General features: G+C 48.9%; 1 protein-coding gene across 2 annotated transcripts in view; it reads right to left on the reverse strand.

The window, feature by feature from the left end:
- The window catches only part of LOC147419682 (UDP-N-acetylglucosamine transferase subunit ALG14-like protein), a 150,121-nt gene that overhangs the window by 61,959 nt on the left and 64,196 nt on the right, over positions 1–23,966 (reverse strand). Inside the window, exons 2-3 of one of the 2 annotated variants that reach the window (XM_086505537.1) lie at positions 20,469–20,623; positions 20,176–20,304 (exon numbers count right to left, since the gene is read on the reverse strand). In XM_086505537.1, coding sequence (XP_086361663.1) covers positions 20,176–20,304; positions 20,469–20,623 — 284 coding nt within the window. The remainder of the gene's footprint in view (positions 1–20,175; positions 20,305–20,468; positions 20,624–23,966) is intronic. The other variant, XM_086505538.1, reaches the window with a different exon arrangement.

A 23,966-nucleotide genomic window follows, 5' to 3' on the forward strand; every position in this document is an offset into this window, starting at 1 on the left:
CACAGAGTAGACAATGTGATACTACGACTTTGACGACCCAGAGCTATTCTCCACCATGGAGGATACAGTGGGAGAGAGGATCTCCAGAGATACCACCACACCCACACCATATGGGAGACACCTACTTTGCCTCGGATCACAGCACCGTCTCATTATTTATAACGGAATGGCGCAATGGCCATCATCCGCGGCCTGACTTGTATACCGCCATCATTAGCCAGCTGAGGTAGTACAATGGATTTCATCATCGGCTTCAGAGAGGCAGCCCACCTGCTCAATTCCTTCACCATCCCACCATTACCTATTGGGGCTGACCACGCATATCTCGCCTGTAACAGACTTGGACACTCCAAGTCAAAAAAATCAATCGCAACAGCACCAAATAACCACTTCAAAACAATTCACATATCACAATAGATTTGCACTGGCCCAGCGGAGTTCCGTGCCTAGAGATATTGGCCCCAAAGACTAGCGCCCCTTTCGATATTTCTTTTTGTATTCATCAATCATCAAAGTACAAGAGAGTGGCTTGGTGTTCACTCTCAGACTCTGCGTCCAGATGCCCTGAGAAGTGAGGCCCTCACCACTAATTTAAAGGTACAAGGGATGCCCAAAAGCAGAGCCCCAAAAGCTTTTACAATAAAAAGCATAACAGCTTAAAAGCTCTTCTCTCTCAAGTTCTCTTTTTTTTCTCAAAAAAAGCAAAGTTCACGTAGCTCATTATTTTCCACAAAAAAAAAAAAATTCAGCCTCTGCGATTTCCGGAAATTAGGGTTTCTGTTGTCCGCCACGTCATCACTTTGTGACATACCCCCCTCTTGAAAGCATTGTAATCGACCGCGATTACGCCTACAAAACCGACAAAAGCCATAAACCGTCTTAGCAGACACTGACTGTTAGTACCTACGTACTAGGAACACACATCTAGCACATGTACAAAATCAACAGTCACATCACACGACATCACAGGACATCACCGGACATCACATGACATTCAACATTCATTCGGATCTTAGACCATGATTTATCGGCAATGTAGCTAGCAATCACATCTAGGTCCAATCGGGACCCATCGATGTCCGATTGACTAACCCCTATTGCAACCATGTCTATTCGCGATCAATCAGACCAAAATGCTGCAGTCATTTCGGCTATCAGTTCCTACACTCACAAGAAGTCAAGAACACATCAGTATCATTATCAGGAATTCCATTTCATAGTCATCCAGCAGAATACTGTCAGCTCTCAATATCCCTGAAGCTCAAAAGGACATCAGTGACTTTAGTATAAAAATCGAGGCATCTGTTGACAAGGAGCGGAGTAACTCCCCTCTTGTGCATCCCACTGCACCAGATCTTTGGTCAAGCTCAGTTTCTGGGTTCCGTTTGGAGTAGACTATGCTAAACCAAAACATCGAGGTAAAGTTTCACAATCCGAGGAGTATTCGCTAGGTCCTCCTCCTCCATCCACTTCGCATCAAATGCAGGAAAGTTCTTGAACTAAACCAAGAACCGCCTTCGGACTTTACCTTTCTTCGTATCGTTATGTGCCAAAATCTGTTCAACAACAAGGATCTCCTCGTTTTCTTCCACTTCGGTTTGCTCATCAAGCTCCCCATCATCAGGCACATCCCCCTTAACAGGTTTCAAGAGACTCATATGCAATGCATTGTGAATCCTCCAAGAAACTGGCAGTTTCAATCGGAAGGAGACATCATTTATCTTGTCAGTGATCTGGAAAGGTCCATAGTATCGCATACTAAGCTTTGGAAAAAGCCTCTCCTTTCCCTTTTTCTTTCGTAGGCATGCCTTCTCAAAAGTAAGAGCACCCAATCATCCTCCTTCAATTTCAAGTAGCGACGATGGCGATCCGCTGCCTTTTTCTGTCGTTCTTGAGACTCCTGCAAAGTCTCTCGAACCTTGGCAAAAGCCGTATCCAAATCTCGCGAATATTTATCCGCTTCAAATACCTCATCTTTCGTGCTCCGGAAGGATGGAACCTTCGCAGCACTTTCAACAATCTCACATGGCGTCTTCCCCCTCGAAGAGTGCATCGTGTTATTGTAGGCAAATTCCACCAAAGGTAAGTTCTTTTCTCATTGAGTCTTCTGATCCGAGATACAAGACTTCAATAAATCTAAAATCACATGAATTGGCACTCTCAACTTGCCCATCAGTCTGCAAGTGGAACGATGACGAGAACTGCAACTGCGTGCCAATGTTCTCCCAACTTGCCTTCCAAAACAAACTCTTAAATCTGGGGTCTCTGTCGGAGACAATCGTCTCAGACGTGCCATGCAATCGGAAAATCATCGTGATCATTTTGTTTTCTTGGGAGATCAAAAAAGAAATCCATTGCAATACTTTCCCAGGGGTGGGTGGGTATGGGTAAAGGCTGTAACAATCCCTGTGCCTTATGCCTCTCAAACTTGACCTTCTGGCATACCAAGCAACTGCGCACAAACTCTTCCACATCGTTTTTGAGTCTCGGCCCAAAGAAGTATCTCTCGACCCCCTTCATGGTGATAGCAATGCCGCGGTGACCCGTAAAAGGTGGACAGTGGCATTCTGTCATAACCTTATCCCTCAACGGCTGTGTAACGCACAACATAGTCTTTTTCATCAAGTAGCCTTCCCGAAGGGGGTATCCAGCTACTGTCTCCCCATCCCGTATCCGTGTGAAAATATCTACAAAATCTATATCTATGGCATACTGATTGACCATATCCTCGAAGCTCCTATGATGTATCGCGCAAACAGCCAGAACCAACGGTTTCCGAGACAAAGTATCTGCCACCACATTCTTCTGTCCCTGCACATGGACAATCTGGAAGTGGAACTGTGACAAGATGTTCGCCCACCGCATCTGCTTTTCCGAAAGCTGCTTCTGTGAGAAGAAGTAGCGCAAACTCTAATGGTCTGTAAAGACAGTAAATCCGCTCCAAGTAGATAATGCCGCCACAGAGTAAGAGCATGGATAACCGCCAAAAGCTCTTTCTCATAGATCTGTGCTGTCATCTCCGGCCTAGAGAACAAATGGCTCTCGTAAGCTATGACATGGCCTTCTTGTATCAAGACCGCACCCAGACTACGACCACAAGCATCACAATATACTTCAAATGACTTCTGCAAGTCCGGCAAAGTCAAAATAGGTCCCGTAGTCAATTTCTCTTTCAATGTTCGAAAGGCAGTCACCTCTGTGGGTCCCCACGAAAAAGGTACTCCTTTCTGTGTCAAGGTATGCATAGGGGAAGCAACCTCTGCAAACTTTCGTATGAACGGCCTGTAGGACGAACACAGTCTCAAGAAGCTTCTAACTTCATGGACATTCCTCAAATCGAGCCAATCACAGATAGTCTCTATCTTGGCCGGGTCCATTTGCACTCGTGCTGCTGCTGACACAATGTGTCCCAAAAAATAGATCTCTGGTAGGAAAAATTCACTTTTCTTTGCATTAATCACTAACGTGTGATCTCGTTATGCCTGAAAGATTTGAAGCAGATGATCTCTGTGTTCTGCCTCATTCTTGAAGAAAACAATGATGTCGTCAAAGAAAGTGCCAACAAATAGCCTGTACTCTCGAAAAATCCTGTCCATCATCCGATTAAATGTCGCAAGAGCATTGGTTAAGCCAAAAGGCATCACCAAAAACTCAAATAACCCAAAAGTCGTCCGAAAAGCTGTCTTGTAGACATCTCCTGGCGCTATCCTGATCTAATGATATCCACTCTTCAAGTCAATCCTGCTAAAGCACGAGGATCCCTGTAACCTGTCGAGTATATCATCGATCCTAGGAGTCAAAAATCTGTTCTTGATGGTGATTTCGTTGAGAGTGCTATAATCGATGCACATTCTCCAAGATCCGTCCTTCTTCAAAACCAACATCACTGGAGAGCAATACGATGAAGTACTAGGTTGGACAAGACCCTTTTCCAAGAGGTCTTTCATTGGGTTCATAATCTTTTCATTCTGTACTCGGCTCACACGGTAAGGTGGCCGATTCAGTGGCGTGCTTCCAGGTATCAGATCAATGGTTTGATCTTCAGGCCCTCTGAAAAGCAATCGGCATGAGTGTGGAGAGAAATCTTGGTGTTCTTTTGATCAGGTCAAAACATATTCAACCTTTATCCATCGTTCAGTTCTCTCCCAAAAGAATGAGTAAGAAACTGAAGTTCATCAAGTAAAATCTCTAAGCCCTTCATTTATCAAAGTCGCTTTCTCGGCCAGGTAGTCAACCACGGCGTAGTTCTTGTGGTACAAAGGAATCCTGAGTAGAACGTCACTCGCGTGCCTTGAACACCCCCGTCATTGCAAACGAAGGTTGCCAATGCTCGGTGTAATGGCAACATCCCGACAAAAGACAAAGCCTTCGAAGCATCTGAGTATCCTGAAAAAGCATCAAACTTGATCAAGTGGCCACCTTCCTTAAACTCTCGGACTTTCTTGCTTTTATCTTCGAGAAAGTCAGACTGGTTCGCTTTGTAAAAATTCTTCTTGTTCGCATAAAACTTTCCGTCATCGGAATCCGAGTTGTCTCTAGACGAGTCCTCAGTAGAACTGTCAGTCTCTGGGCGAGATGTAGCCTTCTTTGACTTTTTCTTGCCCTTTCCGAAGCTTTGTTTCTTGCTTCGCTTTTTACTTTTTCTGTCTTCTTCGCTCGAATCCGAGGAGCTAGAAGAACTATCAGAAGAAGAAGAAGAAGAAGAACTGGGTACTCCTTCATATCGAACACGCTTCTTCTGTTTCTTTGCCTTGTCAAAAGTAGACTGACGACCCAAATAACCTGGAAAGTCAGTGCTTTTCTTCTGCTTTTTGCCGTGCTTTTTGGCTTTCTTTTGTGCGTCAAAAAGCTGAGCAATCCGTGCATCAACCACGTTCTCCAGTTCCTTCTCCGTATATTTCTTGGAGGCAGAAGGTTTCTTGAGAGCGGGTTTCGGGAGTGGTGTTGTGGTTCTCTGCCACTCCGTCTGTACCTCTTCCAAAGAGGTCTGGTTCATATATTTTGCCATCTTCGGGTCCTTGGCAAAATTGAGCATCATCTTTGTTACATCGCCGATCAATTGACGACGCTCCATCTCTCTTTGCTCCACCTGAGTAGGCCGAGGCGGGCCATACTCATTGTCTGAATCTTCGTTGTGATCCCAGCCTGCATCTCCAGATGCAGAGGGAGTCGACTGATCATTGCCTGAAGCCATAGGTGCCGCAGAAAAAAAACATTCGGGGATCGGATTTCCTGTAGAAGAGAAATCGGCCGTGCTCTGATACCACTGTAACAGACTTGGACACTCCAAGTCAAAAAAAATCAATCGCGACAGCACCAAATAACCACTTCAAAACAATTCACAGATCACAATAGATTTGCACTGGCCCGGCGGTGTTCCGTGCCTAGAGATATTGACCCCAAAGACTGGCGCCCCTTTCGGTATTTCTTTTTGTATTAATCAATCATCAAAGTACAAGAGAGTGGCTCGGGGTTCACTCTCAGACTCTACGTCCAGATGCCCTGAGAAGTGAGGCCCTCACCACTAATTTAAAGGTACAAGGGATGCCCAAAAGCAGAGCCCCAAAAGCTTTTAAAATAAAAAGCATAAGAGCTCAAAAGCTCTTCTCTCTCAAGTTCTCTTTTTTTTCTAAAAAAAAGCAAAATTAGTGTCGCTCATCATTTTCCAAAAAAAAATAAAAACATCAGCCTCTGCGATTTCTGGAAATTAGGGTTTATGGCAGAATTTAGGGTTTGCAGAAATTTTAGGGTTTCTGGCAGAAATTAGGGTTTCTGGTGTCCGCCACGTCATCACTTTGTGACATCGCCCTCTCTTTCACTGGCTCACCCATCTCACACACCACCTACATCCACACCACACACCAGTATACACTTCACACATGAGCTAGCCAGGGTTTACTCATCACATGTATAGGAGGGGATCTACACTCTTGACCCAGACACACCACTCTCTACACTCACTAGCCAGCTCTCCGTAGTTTTACACACTTCAGCCCTCAGTTGCTTACCACACACTACCCATAGTGGCCAACCCCCAGTCTCTGGGAGGATGCCCCAGAACCGATGGTACGACGAGGAGTGCAGAGATCTATATAGAAAGATATGGGCTCGACGAGCCCTGGAGGAGATCATTGAGAGCGAGGTCAGGAGTGAGATGAAGGCCATCACACGCCGTAAACGGCGGACCTTTGAGGAGGCACAGGAGCTTGAGCTATACTCCCTTCTTATGAGTACAGACTGGGCCATAGCATGGAGGATTCTGAGAGAGCCACGCCCCACCACCCCCCTGGAGGACCTCCAGATCTGGCATGACTATGCCGAGCGATTATACCAAATACTTGGGCAGCCACTCGTCCCAACGCCATCTGATCCTCGACCTACCGCCTCGCCTTTCTTCACATCTAGTATGGTGAAGAGGGCCATTCGACACCTTCATCATGGCCGCTCAGCAGATCACACTGGACTACAGAGTGAGCACCTGAAATATGCAGCAGACACTATCTCCCCCTTTATAGCACGTCTCTTCAACCGCGCTTTGGTTGAGGGACTACCAAAGGAGTGGACTATGCACACCATTGTGCCTATCCACAAATCTGGCGACACCCTGGATCTAAGGAACTGCAGGACTATTATGATTGGTCACACATTGGCCAAATTGTATGGGGCAGTTCTTGAGGCAGAGCTTAGTACATATGCAGAGGCATTAGGGGTACACGCACCAGGACAGGCAGGCTTCTGACGCGTTTTCTCGACTATCGACCACATCTTCATGTTTCGTTGCCTGATCAACGGAGCGAAAGCACAAAAGAGGAGACTCTACTGTTGCTTTGTGGATTTCCACAAGGCCTTTGACACTATCCCTAGAGAGAGACTCTTTCAACGTCTTCAGGAGCTACACATACCATCTGAGATGACATGGGCCATTCATTCTTTGTAGGCACAGGTCACAGGTAGAGTGTGATGCCCAGGTGGACTATCGGATTCCATTGCTAGCACCATGGGTGTGAAGCAAGGATGAACCCTCTCCCCAACTCTATTTGCTCTCTACATCAACGAGATATCAGATTACATTCTACGAGCAGGCGAAGCAGGATCAGACTTCGCAGGTATACCAATCCATATTATGCTCTATGCTGATGATATTGAAACTGGCGCGTAGGGCGGTAGACGTAGGCTTTCACCCGAAACTTTACTTGAGACTTTAAAACATAGAAAAACTTTGCAGACAAAACCTGTAACGGGAATTGACACTTCAAACACCCACAGCTTGGAAGCTACAGCGCTACCAAGTAGACGCCGACACCTGTTGGTCCCAAAGACTAGCGCCCCTTTCGCATTGTATACTCTTAGTGTTTTTCCCATATTTCTTGTATATGGACCTATGGTCGATATTTATGTAATACAAAGAGTCACAAGCCCCACTTTTTGCACAAAACAATAAAAGATCACGGAGGAAAATACCCATACAACCACAAGATACATCAAAAGAGAAGATACTCAATTCATGAAGTGGTGACGAAGCTTTACCTAGCTGTAGAAAGCCTACACAAATCTACCAAAAGCTCTCTCCACCTCTAGTGGTGCAACGAAACCATAAAAATCAGTGCTAGCGACCAAAATGATATAAAGTATCCGATTAAGAAACCTCCTATAGCAGCTCATAAAGGTCAAGGGACTGTAAAACCCCTCTACTCTGCTTTCAAAATCATCTCCATCCATTCTAACATCTCTAGATGTGGTACCCCAAAATAAGATGCAAATCTCCGACACAACCAAACTCTAACAGAGGAAGGAGAGACCCATTTGTCCTCCATCAAAAAAGCCAAGGGAAGGTACCAAGATAAACATTCTCTGGCCAAACCAACTTCCCCAACGAATCATCAATTTGTCTCTCGTACAAATCTGCAAATTGTTTGATATCCATGTAATAGCTAGCGTCCACCATCGTCTGCTCATGTAGGACATCATAGATAGCCTCCCTCGTCCAAGAGATGTCATGTAAAGTCACCGCTCTAGATCTGATCGTGGGTAATCTCTCTCGACCATAAAAAAATAACATTTTTCAGACAACTGCAAGAAAAACATGTCGACACATAGTGGCCCCCATCCCTCGATGAAATGTCTCGAAACCTTCATGGACCACACGCAAAGAAATCATAGTTACCCGAAACGAGAAGCGGGAACAGGTTTTTTTTTTCTTTTTTTTTTTTTTTTGGGGGGGGGGGGGGGGAGACGGGTGTCTAAAATAAGGCTTGAATTACCTCCATTCAGCTGAGTCCCAAATCAACTCCTAAATTGCCCTCAAATCTGTCCCAAACCGCCCCAAATGCCTACTTTTGCCCGTTCTGTTGTTCTGCCTCACATTCCGTCCCATCTCCCCCCCCCCCCCTCTCGGGTTCCGGAACACCGTTCTGGTTACACCCCGTTCCGAAACAGCGTTCTGTTCCTGGCTCCATTTCGGGAACAAGACTCGTCCGGAACGCCAATTCGGAACATCTGGGCCCATTCCCTAGTACACTGAAAGAAATAAGCAGATAAAATCATGGATATCGGGACGTCGATCAATGATACAAACCTGTTGAATAATCAAACTCATCACCTCATTCGTTCTCCTGCTCTCCTACAATAATGCTTATTGTAAGAGGCACTCGCAACTAAATCTATAAAGAGTTCAAAGGGTACTGACCTGTCCTGGTGGGCCCCCTCTCTCTCTCAGATAAAACTGTCACAAATTGCTGACGTGTCAAGCCACTGAAGAACCAAGCCAACCTGCAAATTCCGACCGAGGGGCCTAAAACCTAGAAAAAGAAGAAGAAGAAACAGAGAATTCCCGACCAGCTCACAGATCAACGGCCGAGAGGCCTAGAAACCCTAAAAGTCAAAGAAACTTGTTTAAAGGGCTCGAAAGTGGCCGAAACAAAGTTAGATAAGTTATCACCTCAAAATATGATGGCATGGCACCTGTACGGACATCCCGGAATGCGCGGTGGATTTTTAGAGAATTCCCGAAACTATGAATAGTGTTTTTTTGGGGTCAACTTTTCATATTTGATCCTTTTAGGCTTTGGGCCTTTAAATATGAGCCTTGGGACAGATTGCAGAGGAGGTGCTCCTCAACTGTTGTACTTTACGAATCAGCAATAATAAAGAAATACCGAAAGGGGCACCAGCGTTTGGGGCCAGTGCTCTCTTGGGGTGGAACTTTGTCACTCCCCGTCTCATGTCGTGCATCTATTTCAATTCAGTTGTTATTTGAAGTGCTTAAAGTTGTTCAGCTTGTTCTTTTCCGTTGGCACATGGTGCCTGTCTCGTGACAGTGGTATTAGAGCTTCAGGCTTGAGCCTTTTTGAAAGCATATTAGTCCTATCAAAGAGCAGACAGAGCAAGATGACGCTTCCAGATTTTACAGAAAATTTTACGAAAAGAAGCTTCTGTCCGATCCCAGACTTATTAGCCACTCCCACCCTTACTCCATCACGCATCGGGCACACTCCCATCTTCATCGCTCTATCTTACATGGCCATAAAGATCACTTGCAAGAGAAGAATCCAAGTTTCTATAATAAAAAAATTCGAACCGTTGTTTTTCTCAAAGGCAATGCGATACAGTGGTGGATGGCTACCAAGCCGCACAGTCCAAGGACTTGATAAGCTTTCAAAAAAAAATTTGCCCAAAGTTACATGCCTTCAAATATCTTCCTTCAGAGTGTAGCTTCTGGCAGAGTGGGGTATCCTGAAATGCTTGCCACGGAAACGATAGCAAATTACAACTTGAAATTTCTCGACATCTCTCAATAGGTGTCTCTTCTCGAGCTGATAACCTTGGAGGTCTGGTGTGATTGCTATGTCTTGGGACTACCACCGCTGCCAGAGGAACATTGTCTGTCCAAGAGCTAATGGATCATGTCGGCTACGACCTTATGGAAGGTCCCTAACCCTAATTTTTGGTGCAGGTTTTAGGATGGAAAGTCAATCGACTTTTCGAGCTCAACTGATGTCGAGATTGCTTTTTAAGTTTAAATCTGTTTGGGAAATTGTTTGGTGGTCCTGTTTGGAAATTGTTTGAAATGGATGGTATTTGTTTTGAACCTGTATTGTTGCCGATTTGAATTGTTTGACTCTGGTTTTAATACTGGATTCAATGCTTCGTGATTCACTCCCGGGTGGAGTACTGAGAAATGATGTTGAAAAATGCTTGCACATACTCATGGCCCGGGCCCTTGTGGTTATTTGCGGGGGGAGTATTGTTGTTGTTACTCATGGCCCGGACCCTCATGGTTATTTGCGGGGAGAGTATTGAATGTTTGAAAAGTGTTGTTTTTACTCATGACCCGGACTTGGATGGTTATTTACGGGGGGAGTATTAAGAAGTCTGAGCAATGGTTACTCTCAGTACCTTCAAACAACGCAAGCTGCCATCTAGGGAGTGTTTGGTTGTGAAAGGCCTCTATATCTCATGGCCCGGACCTTTTTAGCTTATTTGCGGAGGAGTGATGAGGGAGTCGTTGAACAGCTCATGGCTTGGACCAAGATGGTTATTTACTAGGGGAGTATTCATCGGCAGCTTTATGTTTCTATGTCTTGTAACATGCCTATGTGAGCACTTGTGTTGCATTATGATGTGCCAACCACTGAATATTCCTTATTGGATGAGATTTTTCTAGGAAACCAACGACCCAGAATATCAAAAGCATAGTTACTCGGAACGCGGAACGGAAATGACGACAACATCCCCGCGGAACGCGGGAACGGCGAGAGGTCCGGAACGGGAACGGCGCGGAATGAGAGGCTTAAAAACACCCAATTAATGCAATTTTAAGCTCTGTGTGATTGCATAACATTAGTGCCAGAGTCCTTTGACTCTAATACTCACAAAAAACTTGATTTGAAGAACATTCAGCCTTACTATGGCACACGTGTGTCGTATAGACTTGAGAGCTTGAGAGGGGGGGAGGAACGCGGAGAGAGAGAGAGAGAGAGAGAGAGAGAGAGAGAGAGAGAGAGAGAGAGAGAGAGAGAGAGAGCTTGAGGGAGAGGAGGAGAGGGAGAGAGCCGTGTAGATCTAGAGTCTAGAGTCCAGACTAACGAGGCTAGATCTTGAGAGTCAAGACTCCAGACTCGAGAGGGTAGAGCTTGAGCTTTGGCCCTTGAAAGCTTGTGTGCATTGTGAAGGTAAGGAGTGGGGGGAAGGGCATTTAATAAGGGGGATTCTCACAAGATAAAGCACATAAACCTGAAAATTTGTCCATCCCAGTGTTCCGAGCCGTTCCGGTACCAAATGCCTGTCCGGAACGTCTGGCCGTTCCGGGCCATGAAACCCCTTTGGAACGCCGGGGCATTCCCAGCCCACAGGGTGGCGTTCCCCAGTAACTATGATCAAAAGCTCCAATCTGGAATGAGACTCCTTATTGGATGAGATTCTTTTGGGAGGCCAACGGCCCAAGAAATCAAGAGCTCCGATATGGAATGAAAAACAGATTGTCCCTCGGAATGTCCCTCGGAAATTTTTGAGCTAACTTGAGTTGTTTTGCAGATATACGGTAATCGCGGACGAGTACTTTCTTTCAAGAAGGGGGGATGTCACAAACTGCTGACGTGTCAAGCCACTGAAGAACGGAGCCAACTTGCAAATCCCAGCCGAGGGGCCTAAAACCTAGAAGAAGAAGAAGAAGAAACAGAGAATCCCCGACTAACTCACAGATCAGTGGCCAAAGGGCCTTAAAACCCTAAAAGTCAAAAAAAAAACTGGCTTAAAGCGCCCGAGAGTGGCCGAAACGAAGTCACACAAGTTTATAACCTCAAAATATGATGACATGGCACCTGTACAGACATGCCGGAATTCGTGGCAGATTTTTAGGAAAATCTCGAAAGTTTAGAAAAGCGTTTTTTTCGGATCAACTTTTCATATTTGATGCTTTTAAGCTTTGGTCCTTTAAATATGAGCCTTGAAGACCCTCTCTGACACTCTTCAACGTGCAGATTGCAGAGGAGGTGCTCCCTGGCCGTTGTACTTTGCGAATCAGCAATAATAAAGAAATCTCGAAAGGGGTGCCAACGTTTGGGGTCAGTGCTCTCTTGGGGTGAAACCGGCCACTCCCCGTCTCGTGTCGTACAGTGCTTAAAGTTGTTCAATCTGTTCCTTTCCGTTGACACATGGTGCCTGTCTCGTGACAAAAACCACAACCAGTTGAAGCACCACCCCCCACACCCACCAAGAAAGCTCCCACAAGCAGGAGGAAAAACAGCAAAGAAGAAAACTGACACAAGCAAGCACTCATAAACAAAAAAGTTTTGTATCAAAGGGTGCTTATACACACTTCTGCACATTCTTCAATGTCATGATGGGCCTCGAGAATGTAGAACCCATGCCTCCAGTCTAAAGACAAACAGCGAAGTAGTGTGGCATGAGATGTGTGCAAAATGTTGTGCCTTGCACGTACTTTAAATTAAATAAAGATAAAGATTGAACGATCAGTTTAGATGTACAATTCTAGGGCCACAAAGTCACACTCCAGAGACGAAGTCAAGCAAGAACCCTACAGTTAGCAGCACCATGGAGAGAGAGCCGCATCCCTAACGCCTCCATCTACATCCTCCCAGCAGCACCAACCCAAGACCTCTCTCGCTTGCGTTCCCATATTGAAAGCCTTTTACAGCCTCCAAGGACACTTCGTTCGCAGCCGTTGACACATTGTCGACATCCCTAGAGGTGCCCTAGATCCCTGATCAAAATTGTATCAGAGAATTCCATAATTATTGGAGTACATGAGCGTTTGTGAGGCATCATTTCTCAGGCCTAAATACCTTCACAAGAGGTGCCTAAGCAGCCTAAGATCCTCATTCAGATCATCCAGATTAGAAGACAGATAAGCCATAAGCCAGACCTTGAAGTGCATCATTTGAGCTAAGTCTTCATTGATGTAGAGTGTAAATCCATACGTGAGCACCTGTATTCTCATCATAAAGGAAGGTAAAATCATTCTGGTAACAGAGGAAGGTAAAACCATTGCTTGAACACCTGCAATAGACTCTAGAGGAAGGTAAAACCATTCTGATAATGGAGGAAGGGTCCTCTTGGAGTGGGTTGAAGGCAAAACAATATTTTAAACATGGATCCTCATGAGTGCATGTGTGAATGCATAAGTCTTCTCTTAAGATCCAAACAGAAAATTAATGTTTGAATAAATCCAAATGCTCGCTGCTGCTCCTGCGTATTCCCCTCCCCCCCCCCCCCCCGCCTGCTCCTGCTCCCCCGCGCCATAGCCCCCCCTTCGCCCTCGCCCTCGCGCTGTCTGTCCACGCACGCTGCTGAGCTTACACCCAGCCTGCGCGCAGCCCAGCCAGAGTGCAGCCCTGTCCACTGCCCCCCCTGTTGTTCGCTGCCCGCTGCCTCGCCGCTCCAGCCCCTTATCCCCACGCCCCCCGCCCCCCCCCCCCCTCCTCCGAAGGCCTCGTTTGAATTGCCTGGCAGTGGATTCTCAGTTGGTTTCTCCTTGCCGAGCTCTCAAGCGTTGGCCTTCTCGTCCGCCCTTCTCCTTCAGAGCAGCAGACACTAATGGAGGCTCATGCTCCACCTCAGAGGGACTCCTCCGAAGCCCCCTCGCCCGACACCGCTGAGCCCACCATTTGACCTGCTCTCTCACCGACAAAGCAAGCGAGCCTAGCCGATGAGGTAGAGCATCTGCAGGCGACCTCGGTCATTCGCAAGATTCTTGGCACCCGACCCAGCAGAGGAGAGCTGCGTGACCTTCTCCAGGCCCGCCTTCTCGCAGAGGTGGGCACGATTTTGGATGTCCAGATCCTCGGACGGGGGTACTACCAGATAGAGTTCGAGACTTCCGAGATGGCCTCCAAGGTCATAGCTATGAGTCCACTGGCTATCCGAGCATCACGCGCCCACTTTCGACAGTGGCGACACGGTTTTGACCCGACATCGGATGTGCTCGTAGAGGAGGCAGACATCCCCATCTCAGTCTGCTTTCCGGGTTTACGGAGGGAGTACCTTCCACTGCTCTCCAGGATTGGCTCCGCCATCGGGACTATTTTGGAGACACCTCGTACGGCAGCATCAGTAGCTGCCAAGGCGGCCGGCATCCCTTCAGTTCGAGTTTTGGTCAGAGATACCCACACGCTCCCGAAGGTCATCCTTTTGCCTCGGGTGAGTGGGGGTTGGTTTAGGCAGAGTGTGGAGTACTCGGGTCTCCCGAACCAGTGCTTCATTTGCAGACAGATGGGCCACCTAGCGAAGGCCTGTCCACGGAGGAGACCACAACCTGCACCTCAGCCTCAGCCCCAGCCTGCCAAGGCTGGGCCGCAGCCTCAGCCAGCGACACAGCGCACAGATTCTGAGCCACCCTCCGAGCCTGGGGCTCCAGCTCCAGCGGAGGAGGGGTGGCAGCAGGCCCGTGGCCGTTGACGCCAGGGGCCACAGCGACAGCCTGGCACTCAGAGTGGCCCTCAGGTGCCTACTCAGCAGCAGTGGGTTCCCACGGGGAACCGCTTTGGTCCTCTTGAGCAGGAGGAGCCTCCTACGCCAGCCTTCTCTTCCGTTTCACCCTCGCCAGCCCCTCCACCTTCAGATTTCCCCTCTTCCTCCTCATCCCCTCCCCCGCCCTTTGCTCCCGCCCACTCCCCACCTCGCCCCCCTATCTCTGTCGTCCCACCCCGCTTCTCTTCTCCTCCGCCCCCCCCCCCCACAGCTCCTTCTCCCCCTCCTCCTGCTTCAGTACCACAGTCGACTCAGGAGACTGGTCCCTCGCCGGCGGGTAGGAGATCTCTTGGCAGCGCTTTTGCCACGAGTCACCTAGCGAGAGAGGGTCAGCCCTTCTTGCGGCCCCCTTTGCAGATTCAGACATCTTCCCTTGCAGCTATCCCTCGTGGTCTGACGAGCATTGACCTCCGACGCCGCTGGGACTTCTTCGATTACGGATTCACTCGCTTTCTCGGCGACTCCGCAGCAGACCACGAGGCAGCCTGCTTCAGGGTCCACGCTCTGTTCCTCGCCGCTAGGGGGACAGAGGCCTTGGACTCATCAGTTGGTTTCTCCTTTCCTCTCTGCGGTAGGACCGAGACAGAGTGGTCCCTCGACTCAGTAGTGGGATGGTTGCATACACAGGTTCTCGAGTTCTCTCACCACATGGGAGAACTTGGAGTTACAGATTTGCTGCAGACTTTGTGGCCACTGGCCAAGTTTGCGGTGACACCCCCAGACTCAGCAGGATGTAGGCACATTGTGGTGTACTTTTTTGCTGATACACAGTGTTTGCCTTGCTATGTATACATACATGAGGACTCCCGGACAGAGGAGGTTGCTTTACGCTCGGCTCGCTCTGCTTGGGCTTGGGCCAGGCACTCACTACAGGCTCGCCTATCCAGAGGACGCTCGGATGCCGATTACTCCCCATCCAAGCCTGCCTCGAAGATAGCCCGTCTTGCTGCTGCTGCAGCATCTATTCTCTCTCGCTCCCCATGAGGATCGTCTCATGGAACGTGCAGGGATTAGGTGGGCCCCAGTTTCAGCGACAGCGGGGCCGATTGCGGCAGGAGCTTCAGCGTTGCCTTGTGGGAGGAGAGATTGATCTCCTTATGCTCCAGGAGCACCATTTGTCTGAGAGCCGCATCCGGCGCTGTGGTCAGATTTTGCGTGGACGTTATGATTCCTTTTGATCAGCTACTTTTGGACCTGGAGGAGTCCAGGGTGGGGTATGTATGACTATTGCGGACTCATTGCAGCAAGCCATTGTGGGCAGAGGGATTATTGTGCCAGGCAGGGCTCAGTGGATTACTTTGCAGGTTCAGGGTGGCCTTGTGGGCTTCCTCAACATCTATGCGCCCAATGTGGCGATTGCTCGTGCAGAGTTTTGGTCACAGATTGTTGAGTCTTTGCCACAGGTTGACCATTGGTGTGTAGGAGGGGACTTCAACATGTTGGAGGACCCTTCTGACAGGATCGGAGGCAGCCATGCTACTGTGCATGGAGTCGAGTTAGCAGCTTGGGAGAGGTTGTGTATGACCTTGAGGGAATCGGATACATGGCAGCATTCTGGCTTTGTGAGGCCTCCAGAGAGTCTTGCCTTCTCTAGATCAGACCGCAGAGTGGGAGGAGTGAATCTATCGCAGATAGATCGCTTCTACACTAGCGACCACTTCAGTGACTTGGGGGGATCAGTGGGCATCTTGGCAGGGACATCCTTCTCGGACCATGCACCAGTGATCCTCACAGTGGCAGACAGGCAGAGGAGTGGGAGCACGATGCTTCGCATCCCAGAGCGGGTCTTGTTGGACACAGCACTCAGAGAGAGGGTAGAGGCTCTTTGGACAGAGGGCATGGACAGCCAGGCTCTACCGGCAGACAGAGTGGCCTTAGGCCTAGCTCAGCTTAGCCAGTGTTTTCTCCAGGAGTCTTTGGCTCGACGGGCCGCAGCGAGAGAGGAGGAGCAGCGTCTTAGACGAGGCATTGCTTCACTACAGAGGATGCAGGAGCAGCATCCAGACAGTCCATGGTTGGAGGAGCAGTTACAGCAGGATCGACAGGAGCTTGTTTGCACGGAGGAGAGGCGCCATGAGTTTGCCTTTCACCGACAGGCATCTCAGTGGACTCAGGTAGGTGACAGAGTGACAGGTGCCTTTTTTGAGACAGTAGGACCTCGGCACTCGCATGCCAAGGTCACTCAGCTGAGGAGACCCGATGGGTCAGTTGCTTGTGAGCCTGAGGATATGCGTGCAGTTGCTACTGACTTTTACCGTGAGCTACTGACGGCTGAGCCCCAGTCAGAGAGACAGGATGCATGCAGGGAGTAGGTTTGGGCGCAGATGCCTTGTCTTGTGACTGAGGAGATGCGCCAGAGGCTGGAGATACCTCTTCAGCTTGAGGAGCTGCACACAGCTCTTAGGGCCCTTCCTCGTGGTAGTTGTCCAGGTGAGGATGGGCTGACTCCCAGTTTCTTCTTGGAGTACTGGGACTTGCTTGGCCCAGATCTTTGTAGTGCCTTTCAGTACATTCTGCACACAGGAGTGATGTCGGATAGCATGAGTGAGGGCCTGATTTACCTCATTCCAAAGGAGGGTGGATCCTTGGATGAGATTCGACAGTGGCGCCCCATCACCATCCTCAACTCAGCCTACAAAATTCTTGCCAAGGCTCTGAGTTTGAGGATTCAGCCACTTTTGGAGAGCCTTATACATGGGACTCAGACAGGTTTTGTCAAGGAACGCAGTATCCTTGACAACATCTTCACTTTCTGGGAGGCTTCTGCCCTGGCACGTCTCCGTGGGGAGGACCTTGTGATTCTTCTTCTCGATTTTGAGAAGGCATACGACAGAGTTGACTGGGACTTTCTAGAGGGCACGCTTCGCAAGATGGGCTTTTCAGATGCTTGGATCAGAGGGGTGTCGGCTTTGTACAGACAGGCTCACAGTCAGGTGCTTTTGGCAGGAGGTAGAGGAGAGCGCTTCATGCTCACACGATCGGTCAGACAAGATTGTCCTCTTGCCCCCTTTCTCTTTCTGTTCTATGCGGAGGCGATGAGCAGATTTTTGGTGTCACAACAGGTTGGTTTGAGGGGCTTAGCACTCCCGATACGGGGAGATGAGCTTCTGGACGCTGAGTTTGCCGACGACTCAGCCTTGTACTTAGAGGGCCAGGAGGCCAATTTACACAGGTGTGGGCAGGCTCTTGAGACCTTCTGCTGTGCATCGGGCGCATTGATCAACTGGAGAAAGACAGTAGCTTTCTCGGTTGGCAGTGCTCCTGTGCCAGAGTGGATGCCAGGAGAGGGTTTCAGGTGGATTCCCCCAGGGACTGCAGTTCGATACTTGGGTTGTCAGGTTGGTTTGGATTTGTCCCCCGAGCAGCAGATTGCTCCTCCTCCTGTCCATCAAGAGAAAGCTGTTCCACTGGAGCTCAACACGACTTTCGCTGGCTAGTAGAGTAGTAGTTGCCAACCAGGTGTTGTTGGCAACTATGTGGTACATCACTTCTTGCTGGATCTTCTCGAGTTCTTGTATCAGCCAGGTAGAGAGGCTGATCAGGAACTTCCTTTGGTCAGGTCGCGACACTCAGGTTGCCCGAGCCAAGGTGGCTTGGTCGGTCATCACACTTCCTTGTTCTCAGGGAGGGCTTGGGATCATTGATCCAGCACAGCAGAGCAGAGCCCTTCTTGGGAAGTTCGTCGTCAGAGGACTTCTTCCAGGCGAGGAGCCCTGGAAAGAGTTCTTGCTGCAGAGGCTTCGTGCCAGGGTGCCTCAGTCAGGAGGCCCTTGGCAACCTTCGACCAGATGGATCTTTACAGAGTTGCGCCGAGTTGGTTTGAGCAGGAGACTGGAGGACAGATTCGCTGTGAGTTTGCTTCGCTCTTGGGAGCTCTTACGGCGTGGCCTAGAGCAGAGACAACCGACATGCACGGAGGAGCGCCTACGACAGCCCCTCGTCTGGAACCCCATGGTTAGCACTCAGAGAGGCCACCTAGTTGGGAGTAGGCCTCATGTGTTATGGGGTCCCATGGCAACAGGTCCAGCGCGCTCTCTAGGTGACTGGCTAGAGTTCACACGTTTGTCAGAGGAGGTGCAGGGTGTCCAGCTACAGGGCATGAGAGGGGTTCAGAGCATGTATCAGGACATCTCAGAGTCAGTTCCAGCTGAGTGGCTCATGCCTCTCGAGCCAGTAGCACCCCGATGGATGGGAGCCTTCACACGACTGGAGGTTCTCATCTCAGTCAGGGCTTGTTCAGAGACTGTCCCAGCCCTGTTCTTTGAGCTTCAAGGTGGGGGACGATTACAGCGAGTTACAGTAGAGGCCCCCCAGGTAGCAGAGTGCTGTTTCCAGAGGATCCGAGTTGTGGGCATCTGTGGGAGGACTTGCGTCATAGACCCTGACCCAGCAGCTCTCGAGACAGGACACTGGAGGCTATAGGCTTGGGAGTGTTGTCCACTGGCACGAGTACAGTGGGACCCTGGTGAGTGGCTATGGAGGGACCCCTTCTCTTCTGCAAACCGCCCAGGAGTCCCTTTCTTTCAGTACACTGTTCGGCTTGGACGTCATATACTTGCAGCGCAGAGAGAGGCCCGCCCCGCTGCAGCACGTCATTGGCAGGAGGAGGGTCTCACAGTTGAGTTCTTGGCAGCGTTTTGGCAGAGGCTGTGGGACTCCAGACAGCCGAGGCGCGTCACTTTGTTCCAGTGGTTGGTTGCACACAGAGCCACAGCAGTAGGGAGCTGGCTTATGCATAGTGGTCTCTTGGCCGCATGTACAGCCTGTGACGAGTTGGTGGAGAGTCAGCGACACTGTCTTTGGGACTGTCCTTCGGCCCAGCAGGTGTGGCTAAGAGTTCTTCGGCTGATGCCTGCCCTCTCCACGGCTCGACAGTACACTTGGGGGGCAGCGGCTTGGTCCACCCTCACGGGCCCGGCACTACAGTTTGAGCTATCTTCCACCAGCAGGATGATAGTGATACAGGGGGGGCGACCTGCACTCCAGCCTGCTACAGACCTTACTCCACAGGAGTGGTGCAGTGAGAGAGAGGAGTGCTGGGAGCTCATCAGCGGCCTAGCTCTTTGGTTCATCTGGCGGGCCCGTTGTTTCCGCATCTTTAAGGCTCGCCCTGTGCCACCAGCAGAGACTGTTCGTGACTTTTGGCTAGAGCTGATCCATACTCTCAGAGGACAGCTTGAGGGACTACAGGGCAGCTCCGACCGCATGCGGGAGCGCCGCGAGGCTTTCCTTCGACTCTGGCGCCCTGGGCCTTTCTACACCATGGTCCAGGGGGTGCTCAGATGGCACTACTGTCCACCTGTGTGGCTCTTCCCTCCTCCCATTTCTTGATCTAGCCCCATTGTATATATGCTGTTTTTTCATTGGGAGAGTCTCCCCATCATGCTTGTTGTAGCCCTCTCTTGCAGAGGTGGATGTAGCCCTATGGGCAGTTTTCATTAACTAATAGAAGGATCTTTTTCTTGGAAAAAAAAAAAAAAAAATTAATGTTTGAATATGTATGCCCTCATAATTCCAAGTCGAATGTGAGTAAGCACAAATTAATGTCTGCATTGTGAAGGCATTGTAAAGATATTGACTGCACATGTTAAGAACGTTTGTGCAATTAAGTGCATGGAAAATGTACACATCATGCCCGACTGTAACTGGGAAAAAGTTAAACTTCTATCTTATCATACAATAACTTACTATGTCAGGCCTAACAGTGAAAACAAGCCACAACGCATGAAAGGTTGCAATAATTGTTGTGAGTATGGATGTTATATAGGATTGGCCAACTTCCCGACTCCTATAAATTTGAACATAGCGTACACCATCCTGCAAAAAGTTTTATGGATTGCAAGTTTCAATATAATTGATTAAACTGGCCAGTACAAATAGCATTAAGGTGGCAAATTAACTTAAAAGTTAAACCTTCTTGGAAAAAAACTTAAAAGTTAAACCAATAAAACAAATTGCATGCCTATTTGAAAGAGGTATACCTTGCGCATTGCAGAGCTTGTCCCAACCATTTCTTCCATTGTCGCAGCTCTAGATAAGCTCATGTTATCGGTCAGAGCAGCAATGTATACTCGAGGATAAAACCTTTGTTTGTCTAGAGAATCAATGAGGTTCAGCATTTCTGCAGTGTGCCCACCTTGAGAAAATAATTTGTACCTCAGTTAGCATCTACCCTAGTACCAACCTGAGTTAAATAATCTCTGAACTAAACAAGTGCCCTTGAAATTTGGCAAATTCACTCTTATGAAGTATGGAGGTCAGATAAAGAAAGGAGGGTGGGGGGGGGGGGGGGGGGGGGGAGTGGTTTGTTGTTGTTGTTGTTCATGAATAGTATTGTTTATTTACGTGTACAAAAGGACTAAGAGACCTATGAAAAATTACATTAGTGCTCCCAAGCTTATTTGCCACAGAGAGAGAGCCTAGGGCGGAGTTACATAGATTACGTGGGGTGTGACGGGTTTTAGGGTTAGGGTTTTTGCATCAAGGTCATAGATGCATCCAATCAATGCGTTCATTTGGCCCGCCCCAAACTCACTCTCCTCAAGAAGGTGGTCCATGACAATCTCTCGGTCAAAGTCGGAATCCTCTGTGCCATGATGAGTTCTCTCTATATGGTATTTGCATCCGAATGTCATCTACATGGTGCTAGGACATCTGAGTGACATTCGGGTCTTGGACTAACTTGATTGAGTTTTGCACAAGCCAGCTGAGAGGCCTAAAACCTAGAAGAAGAAAAAGAAACAGAAGGAATCACAACTTGTGAAGTCTCGATGAGTGGGCCAAAGTTATAAATGGGTTAGGATTTTAATCCTAACTCCCAGCCAACTTATAGGTTCTTGTCAAGGGGCCTAGAGCTAAAGCGCGCGCGGGCACACACACAAAAAAGATTGCGTAAAAGTGATGACAAGGCAAGCTGACAGATATTTCTGCGATTTGCGTTGATATGATGACGTGGCACTGCTGTACAAATTTTCTTTTTTTTTGCTGGTTGATTTGGACCTTTTTTGGGGGCCACTTTTGGCATCCCTTGTACTATTTATAAGTGCCCTAGGGGCCACTCCTCAAGGGCTTCTCGATGAAACGTCTCAGAGATATTTATAACGGGATGGCGAGGTGGCCAGATTTTGGGGGATTCACTTGCTTCCCACATAGTGGCGGAGAGAGCACAGTGGACTATTTGTTGGGCTCTACCCAGACAGCAGAGCTTATACACTCCTTCAGCGTTGCACGCACACCGATAGGGGCGGATCATACTTATCTCACATTCTCCCTTTTTGCTACACAGCTTGCTGACCCCCCCGCCTCCCCCCCTCACACTTACACTACCATTTCTTTCACTCATGAGCTCACTCCTGTTTATATACATCACCTGCATGAGCACCTTATACACTTAGACCCCACAGCACCTCTGGACACACTCACCACACACATTACATCCATCTTACACGAGTCAGCCACTCAAAGTTTCCCACATCGCATACACACACACCCTCCACGCACTGGCACTATGCCACAAAACAAGTGGTACGACGACGAATGTCGAGATCTACACAGACACCTACGTATACTGGAGATCAGAGGGGAGATTACACATCGCCAGGCTCAGCGCAAGATGCAGACACTTACCCGTCGTAAAAGACTGGAGTGGGAGGAGCACCAGTATTGGGACATCTATCATTTACTCATGAGCAAGGATAGTGCTTAGGCATGGCGTCGGATCAGACCTCCCAGGCCATCCACTCCTATTCACGACCCAGCGACATGGCACAGATATGCCGAGAGCTTATACGAGATCCCAGGACAGCCACCCATACCTACACCATCGGCTACCCGACCCACATCATCTACTTTCTTCACCACCCACATGGTGAAGAAAGATATATCCCACCTACAGCATGGGAGGGCTAGAGATCAGGCAGGCCTACAAGCAGAGCATCTTATATATGGCTGTGATGCATTGGCACCACTCATTGCCCACCTCTTCAACCGCACGCTTTCAGAGGGATTCCCAGAGTCGTGGACAGAGCACACCATCGTGCCTATCCACAAATCTGGGGATGCCATGGATCCTAGCACATATCGCACTATCATGATTGGTCCTATACTGGCCGAACTATATGGCGCGGTTTTAGAGGAGGAGCTGAGTTCTCTAGCAGAGGGAGAGGGCATGAGGACAGCAGGACAGGCAGGCTTCCGCCGAGCTTTCTCTACTATTGATCATATCTTCACCCTTCGTTGTCTGATCGACCAGACACGGGTGAGGAAGAGGAGATTATATTGCTGCTTCGTGGACTTCCGCAAAGCATTTGACACAGTACCTAGAGAGAGACTTTTCAGACGTCTGGCTGCGCTTGGGATTGGAGAGGAGATGGCATGGGGGATCTATGCATTGTATGAGCATGTATCTGGCAGAGTGAGATGCCCGGGTGGATTATCTGACACCCTTGTGAGCACCATTGGTGTGAAACAAGGTTGCCCCCTATCACCTACACTCTTTGGTCTATACATTGACGAGATTGTAGACTTCATCTTGCACAGGGGTGGAGAGGGTGTGGATATTGCAGGGACTACTGTACACATACTCTTATATGCAGATGATATTGTCCTGATGTCAGACGGCAGAGGGACTACAACTACATTTGCAGGCCCTGGATGATTTCTGCTCACAGAGAGGACTCACGGTGAACCTTGGCAAGACCAAGGTTCTCATATTTCATACATCGGCTCAGATTCGCCGACAGAGTAGATTTACAGTAGCTGGAGGGGATATAGAGGTGACAGGCTCATATGTATATCTGGGGGTTACATTCACCGCAGCGTCAGGGACCTTCTCCATGACACAGGCAGCCAGAGATAGACTTACCAGAGGATACGCATCACTAGCTCTGATGGAGAGACAGTGCCACCAGGCCCACTTCCAGGAGCCCCGGACAAAGGGGTGGCTCTTTGACACACTGGTCACACCTGCACTCATGTATGCCTCGGCCATTTGGGGACCGGGACTGGCAGACTCAGTATGGACACAGATAGAGAGGCCACAGATTATTATGATCTCCAGGATGATTCGCAGCAAGCCATCAGTTCCACACGACATTATTAGAGCTGAGCTGGCTACACCATCGATGTTGGTAGAGGCACTCTTTCAGACTGTTTGCCTTCTTCACAGATTCAAAGATATGGATCCAGATAGAATCTCTCATAGAGCCTTCATTGCATCTAGAGAAATGGCACAGGCAGGGGACACTAGCTCATGGTATGCCCAGACAAGAGATTGGCTAGCTCAGCACGGTTTTGATATCGATAGACTACCACCACTCAAGTATGACACCCAGGCCCCAACCTATACCCTCTCACGCTCTGAGCAGAATAGGGTCATCAGACAGGAGATATGGCATACATATATTCAGAGGACATGGCGCAGGCCCACAGACACCCTACCTCCTAAAATGCTATATTACTATGAGCATTTTCTGAGGTTC

The sequence above is a fragment of the Adiantum capillus-veneris genome, chromosome 29 (genome assembly GCF_014529385.1).
Source record: "Adiantum capillus-veneris isolate H3 chromosome 29, ASM1452938v2, whole genome shotgun sequence".
NCBI lineage: Eukaryota > Viridiplantae > Streptophyta > Polypodiopsida > Polypodiales > Pteridaceae > Adiantum > Adiantum capillus-veneris.